General features: G+C 57.8%; 2 protein-coding genes across 3 annotated transcripts in view; one reads left to right on the top strand and one right to left on the bottom strand.

The window, feature by feature from the left end:
• LOC102059114 (glycine N-acyltransferase-like protein 3) overlaps positions 1–12,038 on the bottom strand; it is a 25,346-nt gene extending 13,308 nt beyond the window's left edge. The window contains exon 1 of the mRNA XM_055722671.1: positions 11,961–12,038. Coding sequence (XP_055578646.1) covers positions 11,961–12,038 — 78 coding nt within the window. The remainder of the gene's footprint in view (positions 1–11,960) is intronic.
• The window catches only part of LOC114015631 (glycine N-acyltransferase-like protein 3), a 26,464-nt gene extending 12,006 nt beyond the window's left edge, over positions 1–14,458 (top strand). The window contains exons 1-5 of one of the 2 annotated variants that reach the window (XM_055722674.1): positions 12,526–12,603; positions 12,982–13,089; positions 13,191–13,317; positions 13,407–13,524; positions 14,027–14,458. In XM_055722674.1, coding sequence (XP_055578649.1) covers positions 12,526–12,603; positions 12,982–13,089; positions 13,191–13,317; positions 13,407–13,524; positions 14,027–14,456 — 861 coding nt within the window. In that variant the 3' untranslated portion in view covers positions 14,457–14,458. Of the gene's footprint in view, positions 1–12,525; positions 12,604–12,981; positions 13,090–13,190 lie in introns of those variants that run through there. The other variant, XR_008734217.1, reaches the window with a different exon arrangement.

Here is a 14,458-nt window from a genome sequence, read left to right as displayed (position 1 = left end):
CATTGGCAAAGACCAGCTGGGCTGGAATGGGCTGATGCAGAGTTCAGCTGGTCTGGGATTGGCTGGGGCAGAATCCACTTAGGCCTGGAAGTCTTAAAACAGAATATGACTGGACTGGGATTACTTGGACAGAGTCCATCTGCTCTGGGATTTGTTGCGGCAGAATCCAACTGGGCTGAGATGGCGTGGGGCAGACTCCCAATGGCCTGGGATTGCAATGGCAGAGTCCATGTGGGCTGGGATTGGTTGGGGCAGAATCCAGGTGGGCTGGGATTGGCTGGTTCAGAATCCCAGTAGGCCGGGATTGCTTGGGGCACAATCCTAATGCCCAGCAGGGGATTGCATGGGCAGAGCGCGGCTGGGCTGGGATTGGCTGGGGCAGAGTCCATCTGGGTTTGGATTGGCTGGTTCAGACTCCCAGTAGGCTGGGATTGCTTGGGGCAGAATTCTAATGCCCTGCAGGGGATTGCAATGGCAGAGACCAGCTGGGCTGGGATTGGCTGGGGCAGAGTCCATCGGGGTTTGGCTGGTTCAGAATCCCAGTAGGCTGGGATTGCTTGGGGCAGAATTCTAATGCCCTGCAGGGGACTGCAGTCGAAAAGACAAGCTGGGCTAGGATTGGCTGGGGCAGAATCCCAGTAGGCCTGGAAGTCTTAAAACAGAATCCAACTGGACTGGGATTACTTGGGCAGAGTCCGTCTGGTCTGGGATTTGTTGCGGCAGAATCCAACTGGGTTGAGATGGCTTGGGGCAGACTCCTAAAGCCCTTCAATTGCATGGGTAGAGTCCATCTGGTCTGGGATTGGCTGGGGCAGAATCCAGGTGGGCTGGGATCGGCTGGGGCACAATCCATTTAGGCCTTGGAAGTCTTAAGGCAGAATCTGACTGGGCTGGGATGACTTGGGCAGCATCTGACTGGTCTGGGATTTACTTGAGCAGAATCTGACTGGGCTGGGCTGGGTTGGGTTGTGGCAGAATCCTAATGGCCTGGGACTCCATGGGCACAATCCAGCTGGCTGGGATTGGTTGGCACAGATTTTGATTAGGCTGGGATAGCTTGGAGCAGAATCCTAATACCCTGGAATTGCATCAGCAGAGTCCATCTGGGCTGGGATTCGCTGGTTCAGAATCCCAGTAGGCTGGGATGGCTTGGGACAGACTCCTAATGCCCTGCATGGGATTGCATTGGCAAAGACCAGCTGGGCTGGAATGGGCTGGGGCAGAATCCACTTAGGCCTGGAAGTCTTAAAACAGAATATGACTGGACTGGGATTACTTGGGCAGAGTCCGTCTGGTCTGGGATCTGTTGCGGCAGAATCCAGCTGGGCTGAGATGGCGTGGGGCAGACTCCCAATGGCCTGGGATTGCAATGGCAGAGTCCATGTGGGCTGGGATTGGTTGGGGCAGAATCCAGGTGGGCTGGGATTGGCTGCTTCAGAATCCCAATAGGCTGGGATGGCTTGGGGCACAATCCTAATGCCCAGCAGGGGATTGCATGGGCAGAGCGCGGCTGGGCTGGGATTGGCTGGGGCAGAGTCCATCTGGGTTTGGATTGGCTGGTTCAGAATCCCAGTAGGTTGGGATTGCTTGGGGCAGAATTCTAATGCCCTGCAGGGGGTTGCATTGGCAAAGACCAGCTGGGCTGGAATGGGCTGATGCAGAGTTCAGCTGGTCTGGGATTGGCTGGGGCAGAATCCACTTAGGCCTGGAAGTCTTAAAACAGAATATGACTGGACTGGGATTACTTGGACAGAGTCCATCTGCTCTGGGATTTGTTGCGGCAGAATCCAACTGGGCTGAGATGGCGTGGGGCAGACTCCTAAAGCCCTTCAATTGCATGGGTAGAGTCCATCTGGTCTGGGATTGGCTGGGGCAGAATCCCAGTAGGCTGGGATGGCTTGGGGCAGAATTCTAATGCCCTGCAGGGGACTGCAGTCGAAAAGACAAGCTGGGCTGGGATTGGCTGGGGCAGAATCCCAGTAGGCCTGGAAGTCTTAAAACAGAATCCGACTGGACTGGGATTACTTGGGCAGAGTCCATCTGGTCTGGGATTTGTTGCGGCAGAATCCAACTGGGTTGAGATGGCTTGGGGCAGACTCCTAAAGCCCTTCAATTGCATGGGTAGAGTCCATCTGGTCTGGGATTGGCTGGGGCAGAATCCAGGTGGGCTGGGATCGGCTGGGGCACAATCCATTTAGGCCTTGGAAGTCTTAAGGCAGAATCTGACTGGGCTGGGATGACTTGGGCAGCATCTGACTGGTCTGGGATTTACTTGAGCAGAATCTGACTGGGCTGGGCTGGGTTGGGTTGTGGCAGAATCCTAATGGCCTGGGACTCCATGGGCACAATCCAGCTGGCTGGGATTGGTTGGCACAGATTTTGATTAGGCTGGGATAGCTTGGAGCAGAATCCTAATACCCTGGAATTGCATCAGCAGAGTCCATCTGGGCTGGGATTCGCTGGTTCAGAATCCCAGTAGGCTGGGATGGCTTGGGACAGACTCCTAATGCCCTGCATGGGATTGCATTGGCAAAGACCAGCTGGGCTGGAATGGGCTGGGGCAGAATCCACTTAGGCCTGGAAGTCTTAAAACAGAATATGACTGGACTGGGATTACTTGGACAGAGTCCGTCTGGTCTGGGATCTGTTGCGGCAGAATCCAGCTGGGCTGAGATGGCGTGGGGCAGACTCCCAATGGCCTGGGATTGCAATGGCAGAGTCCATGTGGGCTGGGATTGGTTGGGGCAGAATCCAGGTGGGCTGGGATTGGCTGCTTCAGAATCCCAATAGGCTGGGATGGCTTGGGGCACAATCCTAATGCCCAGCAGGGGATTGCATGGGCAGAGCGCGGCTGGGCTGGGATTGGCTGGGGCAGAGTCCATCTGGGTTTGGATTGGCTGGTTCAGAATCCCAGTAGGTTGGGATTGCTTGGGGCAGAATTCTAATGCCCTGCAGGGGGTTGCATTGGCAAAGACCAGCTGGGCTGGAATGGGCTGATGCAGAGTTCAGCTGGTCTGGGATTGGCTGGGGCAGAATCCACTTAGGCCTGGAAGTCTTAAAACAGAATATGACTGGACTGGGATTACTTGGACAGAGTCCATCTGCTCTGGGATTTGTTGCGGCAGAATCCAACTGGGCTGAGATGGCGTGGGGCAGACTCCCAATGGCCTGGGATTGCAATGGCAGAGTCCATGTGGGCTGGGATTGGTTGGGGCAGAATCCAGGTGGGCTGGGATTGGCTGGTTCAGAATCCCAGTAGGCCGGGATTGCTTGGGGCACAATCCTAATGCCCAGCAGGGGATTGCATGGGCAGAGCGCGGCTGGGCTGGGATTGGCTGGGGCAGAGTCCATCTGGGTTTGGATTGGCTGGTTCAGACTCCCAGTAGGCTGGGATTGCTTGGGGCAGAATTCTAATGCCCTGCAGGGGATTGCAGTCGAAAAGACAAGCTGGGCTGGGACTGGCTGGGGCAGAATCCCAGTAGGCCTGGAAGTCTTAAAACAGAATCCAACTGGACTGGGATTACTTGGGCAGAGTCCGTCTGGTCTGGGATTTGTTGCGGCAGAATCCAGCTGGGTTGAGATGGCGTGGGGCAGACTCCTAAAGCCCTTCAATTGCATGGGTAGAGTCCATCTGGTCTGGGATTGGCTGGGGCAGAATCCAGGTGGGCTGGGATCGGCTGGGGCACAATCCATTTAGGCCTTGGAAGTCTTAAGGCAGAATCTGACTGGGCTGGGATGACTTGGGCAGCATCTGACTGGTCTGGGATTTACTTGAGCAGAATCTGACTGGGCTGGGCTGGGTTGGGTTGTGGCAGAATCCTAATGGCCTGGGACTCCATGGGCACAATCCAGCTGGCTGGGATTGGTTGGCACAGATTTTGATTAGGCTGGGATAGCTTGGAGCAGAATCCTAATACCCTGGAATTGCATCAGCAGAGTCCATCTGGGCTGGGATTCGCTGGTTCAGAATCCCAGTAGGCTGGGATGGCTTGGGACAGACTCCTAATGCCCTGCATGGGATTGCATTGGCAAAGACCAGCTGGGCTGGAATGGGCTGGGGCAGAATCCACTTAGGCCTGGAAGTCTTAAAACAGAATATGACTGGACTGGGATTACTTGGACAGAGTCCGTCTGGTCTGGGATCTGTTGCGGCAGAATCCAGCTGGGCTGAGATGGCGTGGGGCAGACTCCCAATGGCCTGGGATTGCAATGGCAGAGTCCATGTGGGCTGGGATTGGTTGGGGCAGAATCCAGGTGGGCTGGGATTGGCTGCTTCAGAATCCCAATAGGCTGGGATGGCTTGGGGCACAATCCTAATGCCCAGCAGGGGATTGCATGGGCAGAGCGCGGCTGGGCTGGGATTGGCTGGGGCAGAGTCCATCTGGGTTTGGATTGGCTGGTTCAGAATCCCAGTAGGTTGGGATTGCTTGGGGCAGAATTCTAATGCCCTGCAGGGGGTTGCATTGGCAAAGACCAGCTGGGCTGGAATGGGCTGATGCAGAGTTCAGCTGGTCTGGGATTGGCTGGGGCAGAATCCACTTAGGCCTGGAAGTCTTAAAACAGAATATGACTGGACTGGGATTACTTGGACAGAGTCCATCTGCTCTGGAATTTGTTGCGGCAGAATCCAACTGGGCTGAGATGGCGTGGGGCAGACTCCCAATGGCCTGGGATTGCAATGGCAGAGTCCATCTGGGCTGGGATTGGTTGGGGCAGAATCCAGGTGGGCTGGGATTGGCTGCTTCAGAATCCCAGTAGGCCGGGATTGCTTGGGGCACAATCCTAATGCCCAGCAGGGGATTGCATGGGCAGAGCGCGGCTGGGCTGGGATTGGCTGGGGCAGAGTCCATCTGGGTTTGGATTGGCTGGTTCAGACTCCCAGTAGGCTGGGATTGCTTGGGGCAGAATTCTAATGCCCTGCAGGGGATTGCAATGGCAGAGACCAGCTGGGCTGGGATTGGCTGGGGCAGAGTCCATCGGGGTTTGGCTGGTTCAGAATCCCAGTAGGCTGGGATTGCTTGGGGCAGAATTCTAATGCCCTGCAGGGGACTGCAGTCGAAAAGACAAGCTGGGCTAGGATTGGCTGGGGCAGAATCCCAGTAGGCCTGGAAGTCTTAAAACAGAATATGACTGGACTGGGATTACTTGGGCAGAGTCCGTCTGGTCTGGGATTTGTTGCGGCAGAATCCAACTGGGTTGAGATGGCTTGGGGCAGACTCCTAAAGCCCTTCAATTGCATGGGTAGAGTCCATCTGGTCTGGGATTGGCTGGGGCAGAATCCAGGTGGGCTGGGATCGGCTGGGGCACAATCCATTTAGGCCTTGGAAGTCTTAAGGCAGAATCTGACTGGGCTGGGATGACTTGGGCAGCATCTGACTGGTCTGGGATTTACTTGAGCAGAATCTGACTGGGCTGGGCTGGGTTGGGTTGTGGCAGAATCCTAATGGCCTGGGACTCCATGGGCACAATCCAGCTGGCTGGGATTGGTTGGCACAGATTTTGATTAGGCTGGGATAGCTTGGAGCAGAATCCTAATACCCTGGAATTGCATCAGCAGAGTCCATCTGGGCTGGGATTCGCTGGTTCAGAATCCCAGTAGGCTGGGATGGCTTGGGACAGACTCCTAATGCCCTGCATGGGATTGCATTGGCAAAGACCAGCTGGGCTGGAATGGGCTGGGGCAGAATCCACTTAGGCCTGGAAGTCTTAAAACAGAATATGACTGGACTGGGATTACTTGGGCAGAGTCCGTCTGGTCTGGGATCTGTTGCGGCAGAATCCAGCTGGGCTGAGATGGCGTGGGGCAGACTCCCAATGGCCTGGGATTGCAATGGCAGAGTCCATGTGGGCTGGGATTGGTTGGGGCAGAATCCAGGTGGGCTGGGATTGGCTGCTTCAGAATCCCAATAGGCTGGGATGGCTTGGGGCACAATCCTAATGCCCAGCAGGGGATTGCATGGGCAGAGCGCGGCTGGGCTGGGATTGGCTGGGGCAGAGTCCATCTGGGTTTGGATTGGCTGGTTCAGAATCCCAGTAGGTTGGGATTGCTTGGGGCAGAATTCTAATGCCCTGCAGGGGGTTGCATTGGCAAAGACCAGCTGGGCTGGAATGGGCTGATGCAGAGTTCAGCTGGTCTGGGATTGGCTGGGGCAGAATCCACTTAGGCCTGGAAGTCTTAAAACAGAATATGACTGGACTGGGATTACTTGGACAGAGTCCATCTGCTCTGGGATTTGTTGCGGCAGAATCCAACTGGGCTGAGATGGCGTGGGGCAGACTCCCAATGGCCTGGGATTGCAATGGCAGAGTCCATCTGGGCTGGGATTGGTTGGGGCAGAATCCAGGTGGGCTGGGATTGGCTGCTTCAGAATCCCAGTAGGCCGGGATTGCTTGGGGCACAATCCTAATGCCCAGCAGGGGATTGCATGGGCAGAGCGCGGCTGGGCTGGGATTGGCTGGGGCAGAGTCCATCGGGGTTTGGCTGGTTCAGAATCCCAGTAGGCTGGGATTGCTTGGGGCAGAATTCTAATGCCCTGCAGGGGATTGCAGTCGAAAAGACAAGCTGGGCTGGGACTGGCTGGGGCAGAATCCCAGTAGGCCTGGAAGTCTTAAAACAGAATCCAACTGGACTGGGATTACTTGGGCAGAGTCCGTCTGGTCTGGGATTTGTTGCGGCAGAATCCAACTGGGTTGAGATGGCTTGGGGCAGACTCCTAAAGCCCTTCAATTGCATGGGTAGAGTCCATCTGGTCTGGGATTGGCTGGGGCAGAATCCAGGTGGGCTGGGATCGGCTGGGGCACAATCCATTTAGGCCTTGGAAGTCTTAAGGCAGAATCTGACTGGGCTGGGATGACTTGGGCAGCATCTGACTGGTCTGGGATTTACTTGAGCAGAATCTGACTGGGCTGGGCTGGGTTGGGTTGTGGCAGAATCCTAATGGCCTGGGACTCCATGGGCACAATCCAGCTGGCTGGGATTGGTTGGCACAGATTTTGATTAGGCTGGGATAGCTTGGAGCAGAATCCTAATACCCTGGAATTGCATCAGCAGAGTCCATCTGGGCTGGGATTCGCTGGTTCAGAATCCCAGTAGGCTGGGATGGCTTGGGACAGACTCCTAATGCCCTGCATGGGATTGCATTGGCAAAGACCAGCTGGGCTGGAATGGGCTGGGGCAGAATCCACTTAGGCCTGGAAGTCTTAAAACAGAATATGACTGGACTGGGATTACTTGGACAGAGTCCGTCTGGTCTGGGATCTGTTGCGGCAGAATCCAGCTGGGCTGAGATGGCGTGGGGCAGACTCCCAATGGCCTGGGATTGCAATGGCAGAGTCCATGTGGGCTGGGATTGGTTGGGGCAGAATCCAGGTGGGCTGGGATTGGCTGCTTCAGAATCCCAATAGGCTGGGATGGCTTGGGGCACAATCCTAATGCCCAGCAGGGGATTGCATGGGCAGAGCGCGGCTGGGCTGGGATTGGCTGGGGCAGAGTCCATCTGGGTTTGGATTGGCTGGTTCAGAATCCCAGTAGGTTGGGATTGCTTGGGGCAGAATTCTAATGCCCTGCAGGGGGTTGCATTGGCAAAGACCAGCTGGGCTGGAATGGGCTGATGCAGAGTTCAGCTGGTCTGGGATTGGCTGGGGCAGAATCCACTTAGGCCTGGAAGTCTTAAAACAGAATATGACTGGACTGGGATTACTTGGACAGAGTCCATCTGCTCTGGGATTTGTTGCGGCAGAATCCAACTGGGCTGAGATGGCGTGGGGCAGACTCCCAATGGCCTGGGATTGCAATGGCAGAGTCCATCTGGGCTGGGATTGGTTGGGGCAGAATCCAGGTGGGCTGGGATTGGCTGCTTCAGAATCCCAGTAGGCCGGGATTGCTTGGGGCACAATCCTAATGCCCAGCAGGGGATTGCATGGGCAGAGCGCGGCTGGGCTGGGATTGGCTGGGGCAGAGTCCATCTGGGTTTGGATTGGCTGGTTCAGACTCCCAGTAGGCTGGGATTGCTTGGGGCAGAATTCTAATGCCCTGCAGGGGATTGCAATGGCAGAGACCAGCTGGGCTGGGATTGGCTGGGGCAGAGTCCATCGGGGTTTGGCTGTTTCAGAATCCCAGTAGGCTGGGATTGCTTGGGGCAGAATTCTAATGCCCTGCAGGGGACTGCAGTCGAAAAGACAAGCTGGGCTAGGATTGGCTGGGGCAGAATCCCAGTAGGCCTGGAAGTCTTAAAACAGAATCCAACTGGACTGGGATTACTTGGGCAGAGTCCGTCTGGTCTGGGATTTGTTGCGGCAGAATCCAACTGGGTTGAGATGGCTTGGGGCAGACTCCTAAAGCCCTTCAATTGCATGGGTAGAGTCCATCTGGTCTGGGATTGGCTGGGGCAGAATCCAGGTGGGCTGGGATCGGCTGGGGCACAATCCATTTAGGCCTTGGAAGTCTTAAGGCAGAATCTGACTGGGCTGGGATGACTTGGGCAGCATCTGACTGGTCTGGGATTTACTTGAGCAGAATCTGACTGGGCTGGGCTGGGTTGTGGCAGAATCCTAATGGCCTGGGACTCCATGGGCACAATCCAGCTGGCTGGGATTGGTTGGCACAGATTTTGATTAGGCTGGGATAGCTTGGAGCAGAATCCTAATACCCTGGAATTGCATCAGCAGAGTCCATCTGGGCTGGGATTCGCTGGTTCAGAATCCCAGTAGGCTGGGATGGCTTGGGACAGACTCCTAATGCCCTGCATGGGATTGCATTGGCAAAGACCAGCTGGGCTGGAATGGGCTGGGGCAGAATCCACTTAGGCCTGGAAGTCTTAAAACAGAATATGACTGGACTGGGATTACTTGGACAGAGTCCGTCTGGTCTGGGATTTGTTGCGGCAGAATCCAGCTGGGCTGAGATGGCGTGGGGCAGATTCCCAATGGCCTGGGATTGCAATGGCAGAGTCCATCTGGGCTGGGATTGGTTGGGGCAGAATCCAGGTGGGCTGGGATTGGCTGCTTCAGAATCCCAATAGGCTGGGATGGCTTGGGGCACAATCCTAATGCCCAGCAGGGGATTGCATGGGCAGAGCGCGGCTGGGCTGGGATTGGCTGGGGCAGAGTCCATCTGGGTTTGGATTGGCTGGTTCAGACTCCCAGTAGGCTGGGATTGCTTGGGGCAGAATTCTAATGCCCTGCAGGGGGTTGCATTGGCAAAGACCAGCTGGGCTGGGATTGGCTGGGGCAGAATCCCAGTAGGCCTGGAAGTCTTAAAACAGAATCCAACTGGACTGGGATTACTTGGGCAGAGTCCATCTAGTCTGGGATTTGTTGCGGCAGAATCCAACTGGGCTGAGATGGCTTGGGGCAGACTCCTAAAGCCCTTCAATTGCATGGGTAGAGTCCATCTGGTCTGGGATTGGCTGGGGCAGAATCCCAGTAGGCTGGGATGGCTTGGGGCACAATCCTAATGCCCAGCAGGGGATTGCATGGGTAGAGCGCGGCTGGGCTGGGATTGGCTGGGGCAGAGCCCATCTGGGTTTGGATTGGCTATTTCAGAATCCCAGTAGGTTGGGATTGCTTGGGGCAGAATTCTAATGCCCTGCAGGGGATTGCAATGGCAGAGACCAGCTGGGCTGGGATTGGCTGGGGCAGAGTCCATCGGGGTTTGGCTGGTTCAGAATCCCAGTAGGCTGGGATTGCTTGGGGCAGAATTCTAATGCCCTGCAGGGGATTGCAGTCGAAAAGACAAGCTGGGCTGGGACTGGCTAGGGCAGAATCCCAGTAGGCCTGGAAGTCTTAAAACAGAATCCAACTGGACTGGGATTACTTGGGCAGAGTCCATCTAGTCTGGGATTTGTTGCGGCAGAATCCAACTGGGCTGAGATGGCTTGGGGCAGACTCCTAAAGCCCTTCAATTGCATGGGTAGAGTCCATCTGGTCTGGGATTGGCTGGGGCAGAATCCAGGTGGGCTGGGATCGGCTGGGGCACAATCCATTTAGGCCTTGGAAGTCTTAAGGCAGAATCTGACTGGGCTGGGATGACTTGGGCAGCATCTGACTGGTCTGGGATTTACTTGAGCAGAATCTGACTGGGCTGGGCTGGGTTGTGGCAGAATCCTAATGGCCTGGGACTCCATGGGCACAATCCAGCTGGCTGGGATTGGTTGGCACAGATTTTGATTAGGCTGGGATAGCTTGGAGCAGAATCCTAATACCCTGGAATTGCATCAGCAGAGTCCATCTGGGCTGGGATTCGCTGGTTCAGAATCCCAGTAGGCTGGGATGGCTTGGGACAGACTCCTAATGCCCTGCATGGGATTGCATTGGCAAAGACCAGCTGGGCTGGAATGGGCTGGGGCAGAATCCACTTAGGCCTGGAAGTCTTAAAACAGAATATGACTGGACTGGGATTACTTGGACAGAGTCCGTCTGGTCTGGGATTTGTTGCGGCAGAATCCAGCTGGGCTGAGATGGCGTGGGGCAGATTCCCAATGGCCTGGGATTGCAATGGCAGAGTCCATCTGGGCTGGGATTGGTTGGGGCAGAATCCAGGTGGGCTGGGATTGGCTGCTTCAGAATCCCAATAGGCAGGGATGGCTTGGGGCACAATCCTAATGCCCAGCAGGGGATTGCATGGGCAGAGCGCGGCTGGGCTGGGATTGGCTGGGGCAGAGTCCATCTGGGTTTGGATTGGCTGGTTCAGAATCCCAGTAGGTTGGGATTGCTTGGGGCAGAATTCTAATGCCCTGCAGGGGGTTGCATTGGCAAAGACCAGCTGGGCTGGAATGGGCTGGGGCAGAATCCACTTAGGCCTGGAAGTCTTAAAACAGAATATGACTGGACTGGGATTACTTGGACAGAGTCCATCTGCTCTGGGATTTGTTGCGGCAGAATCCAGCTGGGCTGAGATGGCGTGGGGCAGACTCCCAATGGCCTGGGATTGCAATGGCAGAGTCCATCTGGGCTGGGATTGGTTGGGGCAGAATCCAGGTGGGCTGGGATTGGCTGGTTCAGAATCCCAGTAGGCCGGGATTGCTTGGGGCACAATCCTAATGCCCAGCAGGGGATTGCATGGGCAGAGCCCAGCTGGGCTGGGATCAGCTGGGGCACAATCCACTTAGGCCTTGGAAGTCTTAAGGCAGAATCTGACTGGGCTGGGATGACTTGGGCAGCATTTGACTGGACTGGGATTTACTTGAGCAGAATTTAACTGGGCTGGGCTGGGTTGTGGCAGAATCCTAATGGCCTGAATTTTTTGGGGTAGAATCCATCTGGGCTGGATTGGTTGGCACAGATTTTAATTATTTTGGGATAGCTTGTAGCAGAATCCTAATTCTATGTGATTGCATGGGCAGAGTCTGTCTGGGCTGGTATTGCCTGGGGCAGAGTCCGTCTCGGCTGGTATTGCCTGGGGCAGAGTCCGTCTGGGCTGGGATTCGCTGGTTCAGAATCCAAGCTGGCCTGGAAGGCTTGAGGCAGGATTAGTCTCGGCTGGGATATTATAGATCAGAATCCTAATGCCCTGGGATTTCTTGGGCAGAGTCCAGCTGAGTTGGGATTGGCTGGCTTGGATCCAGCTGCTGGGCAGGTTGATGCTCCTTAGCAACCTAACCTGGCCCTGGGGAACCCCAGGGGTGGCTGGTCTGGGGAGAGGTTGACACTGGGATTCCTGTCCCTGGTGGGGTAAAAGCGGGAGGTGATATGGGGGTCACCATCACCCAGGACAATAGACTGGGTTGACACAGGGGTCCTTGACTTTGGAAGGGGCAGGGGTTACGTGGGGGTCTCTGTCACAGCACAGGGCAGGGGCAACAGCGGTGTCCCCATCGCTGGTAGGGCAGGGGTGACATTGGTGTCCCCATCACGGCACAGGGCAGGGGTGACAGCAGGGTCCCCATCGTGGCATAGGGCAGGGGTAATACTGGGGTCCCCATCATGGCACAGGGCAGGGGTTACAGCAGGGGCCCCATCACCGGCATGGCGAGAGGCAGGCTCCTCCGCAGGGCCCCCTCCAGGCGCTGCAGCTGGGCTGGGCACGTCAGGATCAGCATGGTCCTGCCGAGAGAGCCCACAATATCAGGGGGACAGGACCACCAGGTGTGGACCCCAGCCCTGTCCCCAGCCCCAGTGGTCCCCAGCCCCTCCAGCACTCACCCTGCAGCAGTCCTGGGGACGTGGCTCCTGGGGGGATGTGGGGTGGGTACCTGGAGACTGGGACAGGCAGTGACACCAGCTGCTCCCTGCTTCTGTGGGGCAAGCAGTGACACCAGCAGATCCCAGGGCCTCCACCAGTTGTCACGGTCCAGCGATTGTCCCCTGCCCAAGGAGGTGGCCACCTGTGGGGGCAACGGGCAGGGTCCGTCCCACTGGCACTGGGCATGGGGCCAGTCCTACCAGCCCCACAGCCACCTGGGGACGGGTGCTCAGCTGGGCCACCTTGCTCCACAGCCACCAACACCCCACAGCCCCCAGATCCTCGGTGTCACTGCCTGCTCCACGGATCCTCAGTATTCCTGCCTGCCCCACAGCCACCGGACCATGCTGACCCTGACGTGTCCAGGCCAGCTGCAGCATCTGGAGGAGGCCCTACGAAGAAGCCTGCCTGCCACCCTGCCGGTGATGGGGACCCCTCTACCACCTCCCAATCCTGCCAGTGACAGGGACCCTGGGGACCCCTCTTCCTCCCCCTTGCCCTGCCCGTGATGGGGACTCCAGGGATCCCTCACCCTGCCAGTGAGAGGCACCCCAGGGACCCCCTGCCCTGCTGGTGAGGGGGACCCCGGGGATCCCTTTGCCGCCTCCCCCCTGTTTTGCTGGTGACAGGGACCTCAGGGTGGTTCCCCACATGATGGCCTGACCCCCACACTGGTGGAGCCTGACAGCACCCAGGGTGCAGCCGGACACTACGTGGGGACAGAGAGACACATCATGGCCCCACCACCAATCAGAGCCCCCCATGCCCCCCCCCCCCCCAGCGCTAACCCTGTCCTGCAGGTCTTGGGGGCTGTGATGACGGTGGCCTGGGGGAACCCGGCTGCCCATGAGGTGCTGGTGGACTCCTGGCCCCATTTTCGTGTCGTCCTGACCCGCCTGCGCCCAGAGGTGCTGCTCCAGGTGCCCCCACCCCGCCCCGGCAGCACCCGATACATTGTGGGGCTGGAGGGGGGACACCACGCTCAGACCCTGCTTCTCCCCCCCACAAGGAGCACAGGGACCCCTGGGACTTCTACACCAACCAGTTGACAGTGTACTACCGGGATGAGGGTGCCTGGCGGGCATTGCTGGGGGGCACCGAGGTGGTGGGCTGGACCCGGGCCTTCCAGATGCAAGGTAAGCCTGGCACGGGGTGGGGGCAGGAGTGTGTCCTGGGCATCCCCTCACCCACCGTGCCCCTGCCTGGGCTGACAGCGCTGCCCCAGGGATGCAGGAGGGGATGTATAAGGCTGTGCGCGAGATGGCTGATGCCAAGGGGCTGCGGCTGGAGACGTACCGGTACCAGGCACTGCTGAGCCCCCGGCCCCCCCAGCCCCGTGTGCAGTAAGTGTGGGGGCACCTGGGGACACGGCAGCACCGGGGGCCCCAGTCACGTGGCTGGGCGGCACAGGAGTCCCCAAGCACATCAGTGGGTGACATGGGGGTCCTCAATCATATCCCTGGGTGACGTGTGGGTCACTGAACTCATCCCTGGGTGACATCAGTCCCCAGGCACATCCCTGGCTGACATAACGATCCCCAAGCACATCCCTGGGTAGCATGAGGGTCCCTGAGCACATCCCTTTGTGACATGGGGGGGTCCCTGAGCACTCCCTGAGTGGCATAGGGATCCCCAAGCACATCCCTGGGTAACATGGGGGTACCCATCTCATCCCTGAGTGGCACTGGGGTCCCCAAGCACAACCCTGGGTGACATGGGGGTCCCCAGTCTCATCCCTGGGTAGCACACAGGACCTCAATCCCACCCCAGGGTGCAGCAGCTCCCCCGTGCCACCCCTGCTGGGAAGGAAGGTGCAGGTCCCCCAATCCCCCCACCCCATTACAGAGTGCCACCGGGACTACGCCTGGCACCTGTGTCCCCATCCCACATCTCGCTGCTCAACGCCACGTGGAGCTTCGGGGGCAATGCCCGCAGCCGGCGGTTCCTGCTGGGGCTGCTGCGGGGGCTGCCCAGTGCCTGCCTGCTGGCACCCCACGGCCGTCCCGTCTCCTGGAGCCTGCTGGACCCCCTGGGCTGCCTCAGCCATGGCTACACGCTGCCCGCCTGGCGCGGGCAGGGCCTCAGTGGGGTGACACTGGGTGCCCTGGGCCAGGGGCTGTACGCCCGCAGCTTCCCCATCTACTGCGGGGTGCTGCCCCACAACACCCCCTCGCAGCGGGCCGTCCGTGCCGTGGGCTTCCTGCCCCAGCCTGGCACCTTCTACACCCTGATCGTCACCCCTCGGGAGTGCCCGGGGATGGTGGCATGGTGGTGACC

This window comes from Falco cherrug, chromosome 10 (assembly GCF_023634085.1).
Source record: "Falco cherrug isolate bFalChe1 chromosome 10, bFalChe1.pri, whole genome shotgun sequence".
Lineage (NCBI taxonomy): Eukaryota > Metazoa > Chordata > Aves > Falconiformes > Falconidae > Falco > Falco cherrug.
The sequence above is the reverse complement of the archived record's forward strand: the minus strand, read 5'-3'. Positions and strand labels throughout refer to the sequence as shown.